At 46.0% G+C, this 12010-nt stretch overlaps 1 protein-coding gene across 1 annotated transcript; it reads right to left on the bottom strand.

The window, feature by feature from the left end:
* Positions 1-12: 12 nt before the first annotated feature.
* LOC123834698 (5-beta-cholestane-3-alpha,7-alpha-diol 12-alpha-hydroxylase) lies at positions 13-2101 on the bottom strand. The gene has a single exon (XM_045863737.2). The coding sequence runs from the start codon at positions 1890-1892 to the stop codon at positions 387-389; it is 1506 nt and encodes a 501-aa protein (XP_045719693.1). The 5' UTR covers positions 1893-2101; the 3' UTR covers positions 13-386.
* Positions 2102-12010: the final 9909 nt, after the last annotated feature.

The following is a 12010-nucleotide window of genomic DNA, read 5'->3' as shown; positions in this document are numbered from 1 at the left end:
TTTTTGCTTTTTTAAAAATGTGTCAACTAGGAAATGAAAAATTACACACGAGGCTTGCCTTGTATTGCTCTGGACGAACCTGAATTCCACGGGATGTGGAATAGGCGTCGAGGAAAATAATAAAGCGAGGTGGGAGGATGGAGGGTAACATTAGCAAGACACTCCGTTACTCACGATAACCAGTTTCTGTACTGCAGGACTTGTCAAGGTACACGTTATTTCCCACACTAAGTTTGGGAAAAGTCAGAGAGCGAAGGAAGGCGACCAGGACAGAGGAAGGTGATGCCACAGAACCCGAGGGAAAGGTGGGCCTTCAGAGGGGCTGGAGGAGGTGGAGACTCCCAAGGGACGTCTTGAGGCTAGGCTCACGGCCACCTTGGCAGAGCTCAGTGGGTAGGTCGCAGGCGGTAACGGAAGCGCACCTCGTGGCTGGGCTGGGTGGTACCAAAGCCCCAGCGGTGGGGGTCCATGGGTGGCACAGATGTGTCAGGGTCCACCAGCTCCAGGTCAAAGTATGTGACCATGAGCAGGACAAAGAGCTTCATCTCACTGATGGCCAAGAACCTCCCAGGGCAGATGGAGACACCTGAGCCCCACGGCATGGTATAGTGGTGGATCTTCTGGCCTGCCTTGCAGAAGTGCACTTTTCGGCTACCATTGGGGTTGAGGAAGCGATCATACTTGAAGGCAGTGGGTTCCGGGTGGATGTCAGGGTCCATGTGCACTGAAAGATAGGGGAAGAGGGCCACGATGTCTCCACTTCGGAGCAGGTACTCCTGTCCATTGGCCATCTTCAGGACATGGTCACTGTGCACCACCCTGAGGAGGGTGGGTGCAGTCCCCAGCCGCAGCGTCTCCTCCATCACACTGTCCAGCACTGGAGTGCAGTGCAGGGCGCTGATGTCAAGGTCAAAGGACTGCCTGGCCTTCAGCCTGGCCTCCCCCAGGACTTGGGTGGCCTCTTCCCTCACAGCCCGCATGGCTTCTGGGTGCTTTAGCAGGAACAAGAGGGCCCAGAAAGAGGTTGGGCCTGTGTTCCCCTGGGAGGCCCAGAGCATCATGAAGTTGAACTTGTCCTGCATGGCTGGGGCTACTCCCTGCTCCCTCAGATACTGAAGCATGTAGGATATCCAGTTGCTGATGCCATTCTTTTCCAAGTTGTGCTGCACAGAGAGTATCTTGTGGAACAGACTCTGGAGCCGGCCCACTTCTAGCCACTCCCGGGGCCCCAGCAAGGAATAAACAAACCTGGGGAACAAGTTGTCAAACTTGCGGAACTGGACAAATAACTCCTCTGCCTGTTGCAGGTCCTGCTCCTGGTCCTTTGTATGGCCGAATAAGCTCAGGTAGCCTGCCTTGAACAAGACATTGTAGCAGAAGTGGAAGAGGCCATCTTCACGCCAGCAACTAGAACCCAGACTCTGGCCCGTGGGCCCCAGCATAACGAGGGCCAGGTTGTCCAGCATGGTTTTGTTGAGATCTGCCAGGCCGTCCCCCATGAGGTACTTGGTGCTGGCAGAGTGTATCATCCGGTAGTCTCCTTGCACCGACTGGTATCCAAATACCTTTAGCACCAGTTTTTTTGCATACTCCACGAAGTCTAGTTTTCTCTGTGCATCCCTGAGGATGGGGCCAAAGGAGAGGGGGTCCATGACAAAGGTAAAGTACTTGCCCCCTAGCTGCACTGTGAACACATCTCCATGCTTGGCCCGCATGTGCTTCAGGAATTCAAGCATGTTCTTCCGGAAAGCCATGGCATGGCCCAGCCAGGGTATGGAGCCCTTATCCAGAGGGGGCTCCTGGGGCCTGCGTCGCCGGAGTAGCCCCAGCAGGCACAGGCACCCCACGGTGACCACCAGCAGGGCTCCCAGCATCAGACCCCATAGCACCATGGCTATGCTTTTCCGGGTTGAGCTCTGGACACACTGTTCTCTGGGTGCCAGAGAGCTTTTGAGAGGCTGTGACAAGTTGGGGATGAAAAGATCTGTCCACCTGGACCTTGCCCTGTAGCTGTAAGTTCTATTAAATAACCCTGGTGAGACAGTATCTGGGGGCAAAGTGTTCTCTTAGATTTAGCGCTTGCTTCAACCTGGTGGGAGGAGGGGGGTGGGACCAGAAGGAAGCCCAGAAAGAAGCCTCTAGCTGTGGTCACAGTCCCCTCACCAGCTTAGGATTTGCTCTGATCTTTTCAGACTCAGCTCCAGCATGAGTCTACAAAGCTTTCTTTGATCCCACTCCACCTGCGTGGTTTACTGACCATTCACACCTTTATTTTCTCATACATTCATTTATTCATTAATTTGTTAGCTCATTCAGCAGAAATGCACCAAGCACTTATGAAGTTTCATATCTCTCCCTTCCTCATCTTTAAATGATCCTCAGAGCCTCCCAGATTGGCGACACTTCAAGCAGAGGTTCAGACTCCAGTCCCTGAACCTGGGGCCTGCTGGCCCCATTGGCTTGCACACTTGTCCAGCAAGGGCAGATTGGGAGTCTTACAAATACGAAATGTCAGAGATGATAAGGACTTCAAACCAATTGCTTTATTTCATGATGAGGATGTAGGTTCACAGTGTAGTGGGGACTTTCTCTCACAGCTGTCCTGGCTTCGGTGAGGTGAGCTGACCATTTACTGGGGACCTTCTGTGAGGTGTCACACCAGGTCCCTGCCAGCAGGCCCAAGGAGAAAGCTGTGCCTTTGACTCTAAGGCCATTGTTGCCATAACGTGAGGTTCAGTCTCAATTCAACTAGTTCTGATAACCCCCAGGTTACTCTTTAACTTCCTAAGTGACCCACAAATAGGGACTCTGTTTCCTCAGATTTCCACGTGTCTTGAATTCCCTTCCCAAAGAGTGAATTCCCTTTGCCTTGTGCAGCTCCCCTTTGTGGGGAGCTGGAAATGTCCACACTCTGCCTCCAGGGAGTCCTCTCTGATTGCTTAGGGCAACCACAGCAAGTCATCAGTATCTCCTCCGCCTTAGAATCTACAGTCAGAAATTGTGGGCCAACTTCCATGAGTTGAACTTTGTTCCCCAGTTTTTAATGGATCGCAGCATCACCTTACATTCATTCTCACCTATACTTATTCATTCCCTCCTTCCTTGGAACAGCCCCATCTATCCATTAACAGATATTTACTGGGCACTTACGGCCAGAACTTCTGCTATAACCAACCTCGAATCAGAGAGCACGGTCCCTTGCCCTCTTGGAGTGTATGGTCTAAGGAAGGGGAAAATATATTAAATCACTGCCTCAACAACTCTCTAATTACAATTGTGTTAAGTGTTGCAAGTGAGAGGAACAGAGCGGGAAGTGGGGTGGGGAGTCAGGAAAGCCACACGGATTAGGTGGTGATTAAGTGGAGGCCTGGAGGAAGACAAAGCCAGGTCGGTGCGTGCTGTGTGGTGGTGGGGCTAGACGTGGAGGTCGGGGAGCATGCGGGACGTGCTGCTCAGTGTAGGTGGCAGGCCGTTCAAGGAACGGGTGCAGATCCACTCAGGCGCCAATGTGGCTGGAGGGCTCGGAGGAGGGGGAAGCGTTTTCAGCACAGCGCAGGGTCGGCCGGCTCAGGGCGAACTGGAGCTCTGACCTATTGCGCTGCACTGGTCCAGTCCACCTGGAGCCACTGAGCAGGGACTGATGCGGGGGCAGTCCTTACTGGCTCTTACCGGGCGGAAGCTAGCTTGCCCCGGGGAAATTGGCCTATGCGGCTGCCCGGCCAACCCTCCCGAGTGGCCAGCGACCCAGAGCGAGCCCCGGGAGCCCTGCGACACGCCGCAGCCTTCCCAACTAGGGCCGCAGCTCCGTAGGAGGGGGGCACAGAGCTCCAAGCGGGACTGAGAGGCTCGGAAGGACCAACGACACGCAGAGACGGCCTCCGGGCGTGCTAGAGCGGGCGCGGGTTCGAGGGCCGGAAAGGCGATGACGCACTTCCGCCCCTGCAGCCTCCGCCGCGGCGTCTCCAGGCTGGTGCTGCGGGCAGTGCGTTGTGCAGAGGCGCCCGCTGTCCGTCGGTCAGTTAGGCTTCGCACCGAGGCGCTGTGTGTCTGTCCGTTTGTCTGCGGAGCAGTCAGTTTAAGGGCGTGGGGCTGGGGAAGGACGGCCGCTTCACTGCCACCGCCGCTGTTTCCAAGGAGCGCGCTGAGCGTAGCCACCGCTCCGGACCGTATTCCTGAGAGTTCCACCTCATAAGCCTGGCGGGAGCATTGTTTCGGCTGTCCTTAAACATTTTTTGGTGCCCCTTTCCTGCACACCTCATTTGCACATTTCATGGTGAGCGGGGGGGTGGGCCGTGGTTTGAGGCCTCTAGACAGGGCTCAAGCGGGTCTCTGGTCCCGTCTGGTGTCTTCTCATTTCACATATGGCCCAGAATTTTGAGCAATTGTGCACCGATAGGAGGGTTCCATTTACCTGGTCCGGTTTCTATATCGGGGTTCTCTAGTCCAGATGTACTGGCTATCCCCTGCATCTTGTTTGCCCTTTGTTCCAATGCTGGATGATAGTGACTGCTCGCTTAGCGCCTGCCGCTTCCTGCCCACGGCCTCACCCCCAGAAGTCAACAACGGTAATGTCGAAATGGAGAGGCAGGGGAGAAATTGTTTTACTCTGCCTTTAGATCAAATAATAGTCTCATTTAATTTAGCGCTGGACTTATTTATGCCTTCCTTTCCTTCCTAGTTTTTAAGGTTCTGCCTCCATGGCAGCTTGGTTCTTGACAGCCTAGCCCCAGGTTAATTATTTTACTCCTCGTCTGCATCACATATACCAGGTGACAGTGAAGTCAGTATAGAACTTAAAGGGCAAACTTGGGTTCTTGTTTCAACTTTGTCACCAACTCATGACATGACCCAGGACATTTCAGTTTACCTCTCTGGGCCCTACTGTTCTGCTGTGTCAAACAGGAAGCCGAACTTGAGGTACTTGCCAGCATTGAGATGCCATTATAAAGGTATTGGGCTGAGGCTTAGATATGAGTGCATATAGAGGGAGAGGATGGAGGGAAGGATGGGAACTGGATTGATTGACCTTGAGCACCTGTTCTGTTCATGGCTGTGTGCTGGTCATCCCCATTGTCACTATAATCATCACTATTCTTATTTTGAGAATTTACCATGAGCCAAGTATTGTGCTAAATGCTTTACGTGTATTAAGCAATCTAATCCTCATATCAGTCTGCGGGAATCCCCAAGACCACCCTCGCATTCAGAGATTCCCTAGAAGAACTAATGGGACTCAGCATGTAGTTGTACTCATGGCTAAGATTTATTACAGTGGTGTATAAGGATATATAGCCAGATCATAAGGGAAAAAGACACACATGGAGTCTGAAAGAATCCACGTGCAAGCTTCCTAATGCTTTCTTCTTCAAAGAAGAAATCACAAGAGAAATTAGAAAACACCTTGTGATGGATGAAAATTCAAACCAACATACCAAAACTTATAGTGAAAGCAGTGTTCAGAGGTAAAATTATAGCTGTAAATGCTTACATTAAAAAAGAATATCTCAAACCAATAACCTAAGTTTACACCTTAAGGAATTAGAGAAGAAGAGCAAGCCAAATACAAAGCCAGCAGAAAGAAGGAAAGTGTAAAGATTAGAACTGAGATCAATGAAACGGAGAATAGAAAAACTCAGTGAAATCAAAATTGGCTATTTGAAAAGTTCAAAATTGACAAAACTTGAGCTAGATTGCCTAAGAAAAAAAGGAGAGAAGATGCAAACAACTAAAGTCAGGAATAGAAGTGGAGACGTAACTATTGACCTTACAGAGATAGAAAGGATTATACAAGAACACTTTTGAATAATTGTATGTCAACACTGTCAATAATTATACATAAACAAATTAGATTACCTAGAAGAAATGGACAAATTCCCTGAAATACAAATTACCTAAAATGACTTAAGAAGAAATAGAATCAACAGATCTGTAACAAGTAAAGAGAGATTAAATCACTAATTAAAAGCCTCCCAACAAAGAGAAGTCCTAAACCAGTTGGCTTCCCTGGTGAATTCTACCAAATATTTATTTTTTAAAGTTTATTTTTTAGTAATCTCTACATGAGATTAGTAATCTCTAATGAGCCCCAATGTGGGGCTCAAACCCACAACCCCAAGATCAAAGTCAATCTATCAGTAGTACCATGATGCCAAAGTCAGATAAGAACATCACCTGAAAGAAAATTTCAGGCCAGTATCTCTTACGAATTTAGATGTAAAAATCCTCGACAAAATATTAGCAAATCAAATCCAACAGCCTATTAAAAGGATAATTCACCATAACCAAGTGGGTGTATATCAGAAATATAAGGGTGATTGAACACAAAATCAATATAATACAATAATAGAATGAAAGAAAAAAACCTACATGATCATCTCAATGCAGACAATGCATTTGACAAAATTGAACATCCTTTCATAATAAAGTCTTTTTTAGAAAACTAGAACTAGAGGGAAAGTTCCTTAATATGATAAAGGGCATTTATGAAAAACCCATAGCTAATATACTCAATGGTGAAAGACTGAAGAGTTTCCCTTTAAAATCAGAAGGCCTGAGACAAGGATACCCACTTTCACTGCTGCTGTTCAACAGTGTACTGGAAGTTCTAGCTAGAGCTATTAGATAAGAAATTGAAAGATCCAAATTGGAAAGGGAGAGAGAAAACTGTATTTGCAGATGACATGATCCTATATATAGAAAATCCCAAAGAATCCACAAGAGAACTACTGGCATTAATAAATTCAGCAAAGTTGCAGGGTACAAGATCAACATAAAAATGAGCTGTGTTTTTATACACCAGCAGTGAACAATCCAAAAAGGAAATTAAAAGAATTAAATACTGAGGAAAAAATCTAGCCAAGTTGATGAAAGACTTGCATGTTGAAAATACAAAACATTGATGGGGTGGGGGTGGCTCAGTCGTTAAGCGCCTGCCTTCGGCTCAGGTCATGATCCCAGGGTCCTGGGATCCAGCCTGGCATCGGGCTCCCTGCTCAGCGGGAAGCCTGCTTCTCCCTCTCCCTCTGCCTGCCGCTCCCCCTGCTTGTGCTCTCTCTCTCTCTCTGTCAAATAAATAAAAATAAAAATCTTAAAAAAAAAAAGAATACAAAACATTGCTGAAAGAAATTAGACTTAACATAAATGGAAAGACATTCCATGTTCATAGATGGGGAAGGCATAACATTGTTTGAGAGGTTAATACTACCCAAAGTGATATGTAGATTCAACACAATCCCTTTCAAAATTCCAAAGATTTTTTTTCACAGTATTGGAAAAGCTGATCCTCAAATTCATATGGAATTGCAAGGGGACCCAAAGAGACAAAACAATCTTGAGAAATAATAAAATTGGGGGGTCCACTCTCCCAACTTTGAAAAAGTACAAAACTACTGTAAATATAACATCATAGACATATAAACCAATGGAATAGAATAGAGTCCAGAAATAACCCTCACTTATATGGTCAATTGATTTTCAACAAGGATGTCAAGACCAAAGGGGAAAGGAAGCCATTTCAACAAGTGGCGGGGGAAAAACTGGGTATCACTTACAAAAGAATGAAATTACCTTATACCACATACAAAAATTAACTCAAAGTATATCAAAGACCTAAACAAAATCTAAAACTATGAAACTCTTAAAAGCAACCATTGAAGAAAATCTTTATGACATTGAATTTGGCAAAATTTCTTGTATATGACATCAAAATCACAGGCAACAAAAGAAAAATAGGTAAATTGGATTTCATCAAAATTAGCTGTACAAACCCAAAGAAATTCAAGTCCAGACACAATGTAATCAAACTTGAAAAGTCTAAAGACAGGGAAAAATGTTTTGAAAGCAGCTAGAGAGAAACAGCATATCACCTAGAGAAACAACTCACATGACCATGGATTTCTTATCAGAAACCATGGAAGTCATTTGCAAATGGCACAACGTTTATCAAGTGATGAAAGAAAAAGAACTGTCAATTCAGAATTCTACACCTGTAACAATATCCTTTAGAAATGAAGGTTAAATCAACATGTTCTCAAATGAAGGAAAATTAAGAGAAATTGTCACTAGCACACCTACCCTAAAATGATGGCTAAAGTTCTACAAACAGAAGAGAAATAGTAACAGCAAACTCTTAGAACATCCATACAGAAAGAAGCATACAGAAGCTTGACAAATGTGACCGGACTGCCAGCCACACAGTTGAGTAGCAAAGGAAACTGGAGCACGTAAGTAGGGGTACTGGACCTGGTGAATCCCGGCAAACAGACTGTATGGATTCCCCACCTTCATATGGAGAATACTGCTGGGCATGGACTACAGTAAACACCCTTTCAGGGTATGGCACTACTAGCTTCCACACAGCATGTGTGGACAATACTGCTCAAGGATTCTTAGGTCACCTATGTTACATATTTAGCTTCCCCTAACACACCCAATAAGATAATAGTGCTATTTTTATAGCTGAAAGTACCAAGAGTGGACAGTGACCTGGGATACTAGCTGGGCCTTTCATAACCTGTATCATCCCCCAAGAAGGAGGTGCTATTAAGAGAGAGTGTGAACTCTTAAAAAACTGAAAAAGATAATTGGACAACCTGTCAATAAGCTGTCAGTGGTGTACAAATTAAGATAATTTGTTTGGGCTCCAAATGTGATAATTACCTAAAAGTGTACCTCCCATTTAAGTATAATGTCTATTTATGAGGTTCAGGAGTGGGAGAAAGCCCTAACTGGCTGCAGGAAACACAAACCACATAATTAACCCTTATCACTCTCTTTTTCCCCCCTCCTATGCCTATCCCTGGAAAACTGGACTACTAGAATTTGCAAGTAGGAAAAAAGAACTGGGGCCTGGGAGACTGAAACTTAGTGTATCTCCCCACCCCAGTCATGCTTGCTGGATTTGGGCAATTATAGATAATGATTATAATGATCATGAATTATGAGGTGAAAACTAAGGTGGTCTTGGCATGACCCACATGTCAGAGGGTAGGAGATATTTTAGGATGTTCTAAATTATAGAAGAAAGGAACTTCTGAGCTAACCAGGGATGAGTCTAAGCCTATCGTGTGGGTTAGACATGGAGAGGACAGGGAAAAGGTGAGAGACTAGTCATAATGGTCATGTGGCTGTGAAAGAAGAGGAAGAACAATCCCGGTTGGTAAGAATTAGACCCTGGGAAGTCAGGGGCAGAGGGAGGGACCATTACCCTCTTAGCTTTTGTCACCACCCTCAAATTTACAACTAGCCAATAAAAAATCTTAATTTAAAAACTCTCAGAGGAGCGCCTGGGTGGCTCAGATGGTTAAGTGTCTGCCTTCGGCTCAGGTCATGATCCCAGGGTCCTGGGATCGAGTCCCGCATCGGGCTCCCTGCTTGGCGGGGAGCCTGCTTCTCCCTCTGCCTCTCTCTCTGTCTCTTATGAATAAATAAATAAAATCTTTAAAATAAATAAATAAATAAATAAAAAATAAAAACTCTCAGAATCTTCCCAATAGCCACTGACTCCAGAAAGAAACAGTCTCAGCAAGAAACAACAGAATAAGATTAACTTCCTGGACATTGAAATTATTCCCTTTAGCCTCATGCTGTTATTATTGGACTTCTTGTACATTTTTCACAGACCCAACGATTGTTCTAAATTCTCTAGCATGGGTGGTAATGGACAATCGTACTGCCCTGGATCTTTTGCGGGCCAGTTTAGGTGGGGTATGGGTCATTGCCAGTATCTCTTGCCTCACTTGGATTAATGACCTATTTACCTGGATTGGCTTTGGATGAGGAACCTGACTATGGTCCAGTCTCCAGTGGGCCTGGTTGTACTACAGCATGTCACTATCGTAGTCACTTTTTTTTTTTTAAAGATTTTATTTATTTATTTGACAGAGAGAGAGATAGCGAGAGCAGGAACACAAGCAAGGGGAGTGAGAGAGGGAGAAGCAGGCTTCCTGCCGAGCGGGGAGCCCGATGCGGGACTGAATCCCAGGACCCTGGGATCATGACCTGAGCCGAAGGCAGACGCTTAACCATCTGAGCCACCCAGGCGCCCTATTGTAGTCACTTTTGTCTGATGTTGCCTAAGACACATGGAATGTATTTGACCCAAGCCTCTATCAGTACAACTAGAGTATCTGATGACCTATGTGGCGGTTCGTTCCTGAGAATCTTTATGTGTAAACATTTGGGAGGTCTTGTTGTAGGGGAATGACTTCACCATGGTGTCCTGGCAAGTTTGCACATATATAGGCTGTACAGGCAAAAGCTTGAACAACAGCTACTCTGAGTCATGGCAGATCACCTTGTGATCCTTCTAGAACATGAGAGGATGAGAGGAGCTTTACAGGCCTTCAAGCCCATCTCCCACTCCCTTCCCTATTTCTTGTGGGAGGCGTTCATGAGACAGTTTCTCATTGCCTCTCAGATTCTGAAGAGGTATGAGGCTTTCTGGATATAACTGCAGACTGTAACACTGCTTAGCTACAGTCTAAAATCGGCTCCTCACCAAGGACGTTGCAGTCCTTGAGTCCCCTTTTGTTTTGGTGTCATTGTTTTGGGTGTGTGGGACAAGGATCTGGGGACTGGCATGTTTGGATACTCTTACTTTTGCTGTTTACATAAGTAATACATTGTATGAATCTAAAAATGAATTGTTTTATCTTTACTGGTCAAGTCAGTTAGGACATGGCCTTGACCTTGCCTGCTGCTGTGTGTTTAATAGGAAGAAGAATGGAAAGAGTAAAAATATATGAGTGAATATGGGTAAAAATAGATTATCTCTTTCCTCTTTCGTTTTGAACCAAAACACTGGTCAGAACCATAAGAGACCTTCCTTCTGGTGGACCATGACTTAATAATCAGGCATCTGAGGGCTCCTTATTCTGAGCTAAAACTCCCATAATTATTTTGCACTGAGTGCAGTTTTCTCCATCTTATCCCTAAGATCATGGGAGTATTTATTTATTTATTTATTTATTTATTTATTTATTTATTTGACAGAGAGATAGGCAGAGCTGTAGGCAGAGGGAGAAGGAAAAGCAGGCTCTCCGCTGAACAGGAAGCCTGATGCGGGGCTCGATCCCAGGATCCCGAGATCATGACCTGAGCCCAAGGCAGCCGCTTAACCGACTGAGCCACCCAGGCACCCCATGGGAGCATTTATTTATTTATTTATTTTTAAGATTTTTTTTTTTTTTTTTTTTTGAGACAGAGAGAATGAGAGACAGAGAGCATGAGAGGGAGGAGGGTCAGAGGGAGAAGCAGACTCCCTGCCGAGCAGGGAGCCCGATGCGGGACTCGATCCCGGGACTCCAGGATCATGACCTGAGCCGAAGGCAGTCGCTTAACCAACTGAGCCACCCAGGCGCCCGGGAGCATTTATTTTTATTTTTATTTTATTTTATCTTTTAAAGATCTTTTATTTATTTGACAGAGAGAGAGACAGCGAAGAGAGGGAACACAAGCAGGGGGAGTGGGAGAGGGAGAAGCAGGCTTCCCGCTGAGCAGGGAGCCCGATCTGGGGCTGGATCCCAGGACCCTGGGATCATGACCTGAACTGAAGGCAGACGCGTAACAACTGAGCCAGCCAGGCGCCCCATGGGAGCATTTGTTGTGTGTGTGTCTTTCCTAGTGATCTTTCTTCCCAGGGTAAGTCTCATTGCTTCCTTCTCAGTGCTCACAGCCTATTCACTAGGGTCCATTTATGAGCTTCTCCAGTATCCTCTTAGAAACAAACAAGCCAACAAATCAGGAATCTCACCTGAGGTCTCCTTTGTTCTGTGATTTTTCACGGGTGTAGTATCTGTAAGCTCTCAATACCTGGGGACCTAAAAGGAATCTGAGCCTCTGGACTGGAATTTCTGTGAAATGGACATCTTCTTACTTTGTTCATCCCAAGAGACTATATATACAAATGGAAAATGACCAGACCATATAGGAAACTAGAACTCTGACCTACAGTCTGTAGTAACCAGTCCAGGAAGCCAAAAGAAACCCTGTAGCAGTCAGCCCCAACCAA

The sequence above is a fragment of the Mirounga angustirostris genome, unplaced genomic scaffold, assembly GCF_029215605.1.
Source record: "Mirounga angustirostris isolate CCGP_5_RB_7025 unplaced genomic scaffold, mMirAng1.0.hap1 SCAF_1, whole genome shotgun sequence".
In the NCBI taxonomy this organism is placed as follows: Eukaryota; Metazoa; Chordata; class Mammalia; order Carnivora; family Phocidae; genus Mirounga; species Mirounga angustirostris.
This window is presented reverse-complemented; position numbering and strand designations above follow the sequence as displayed.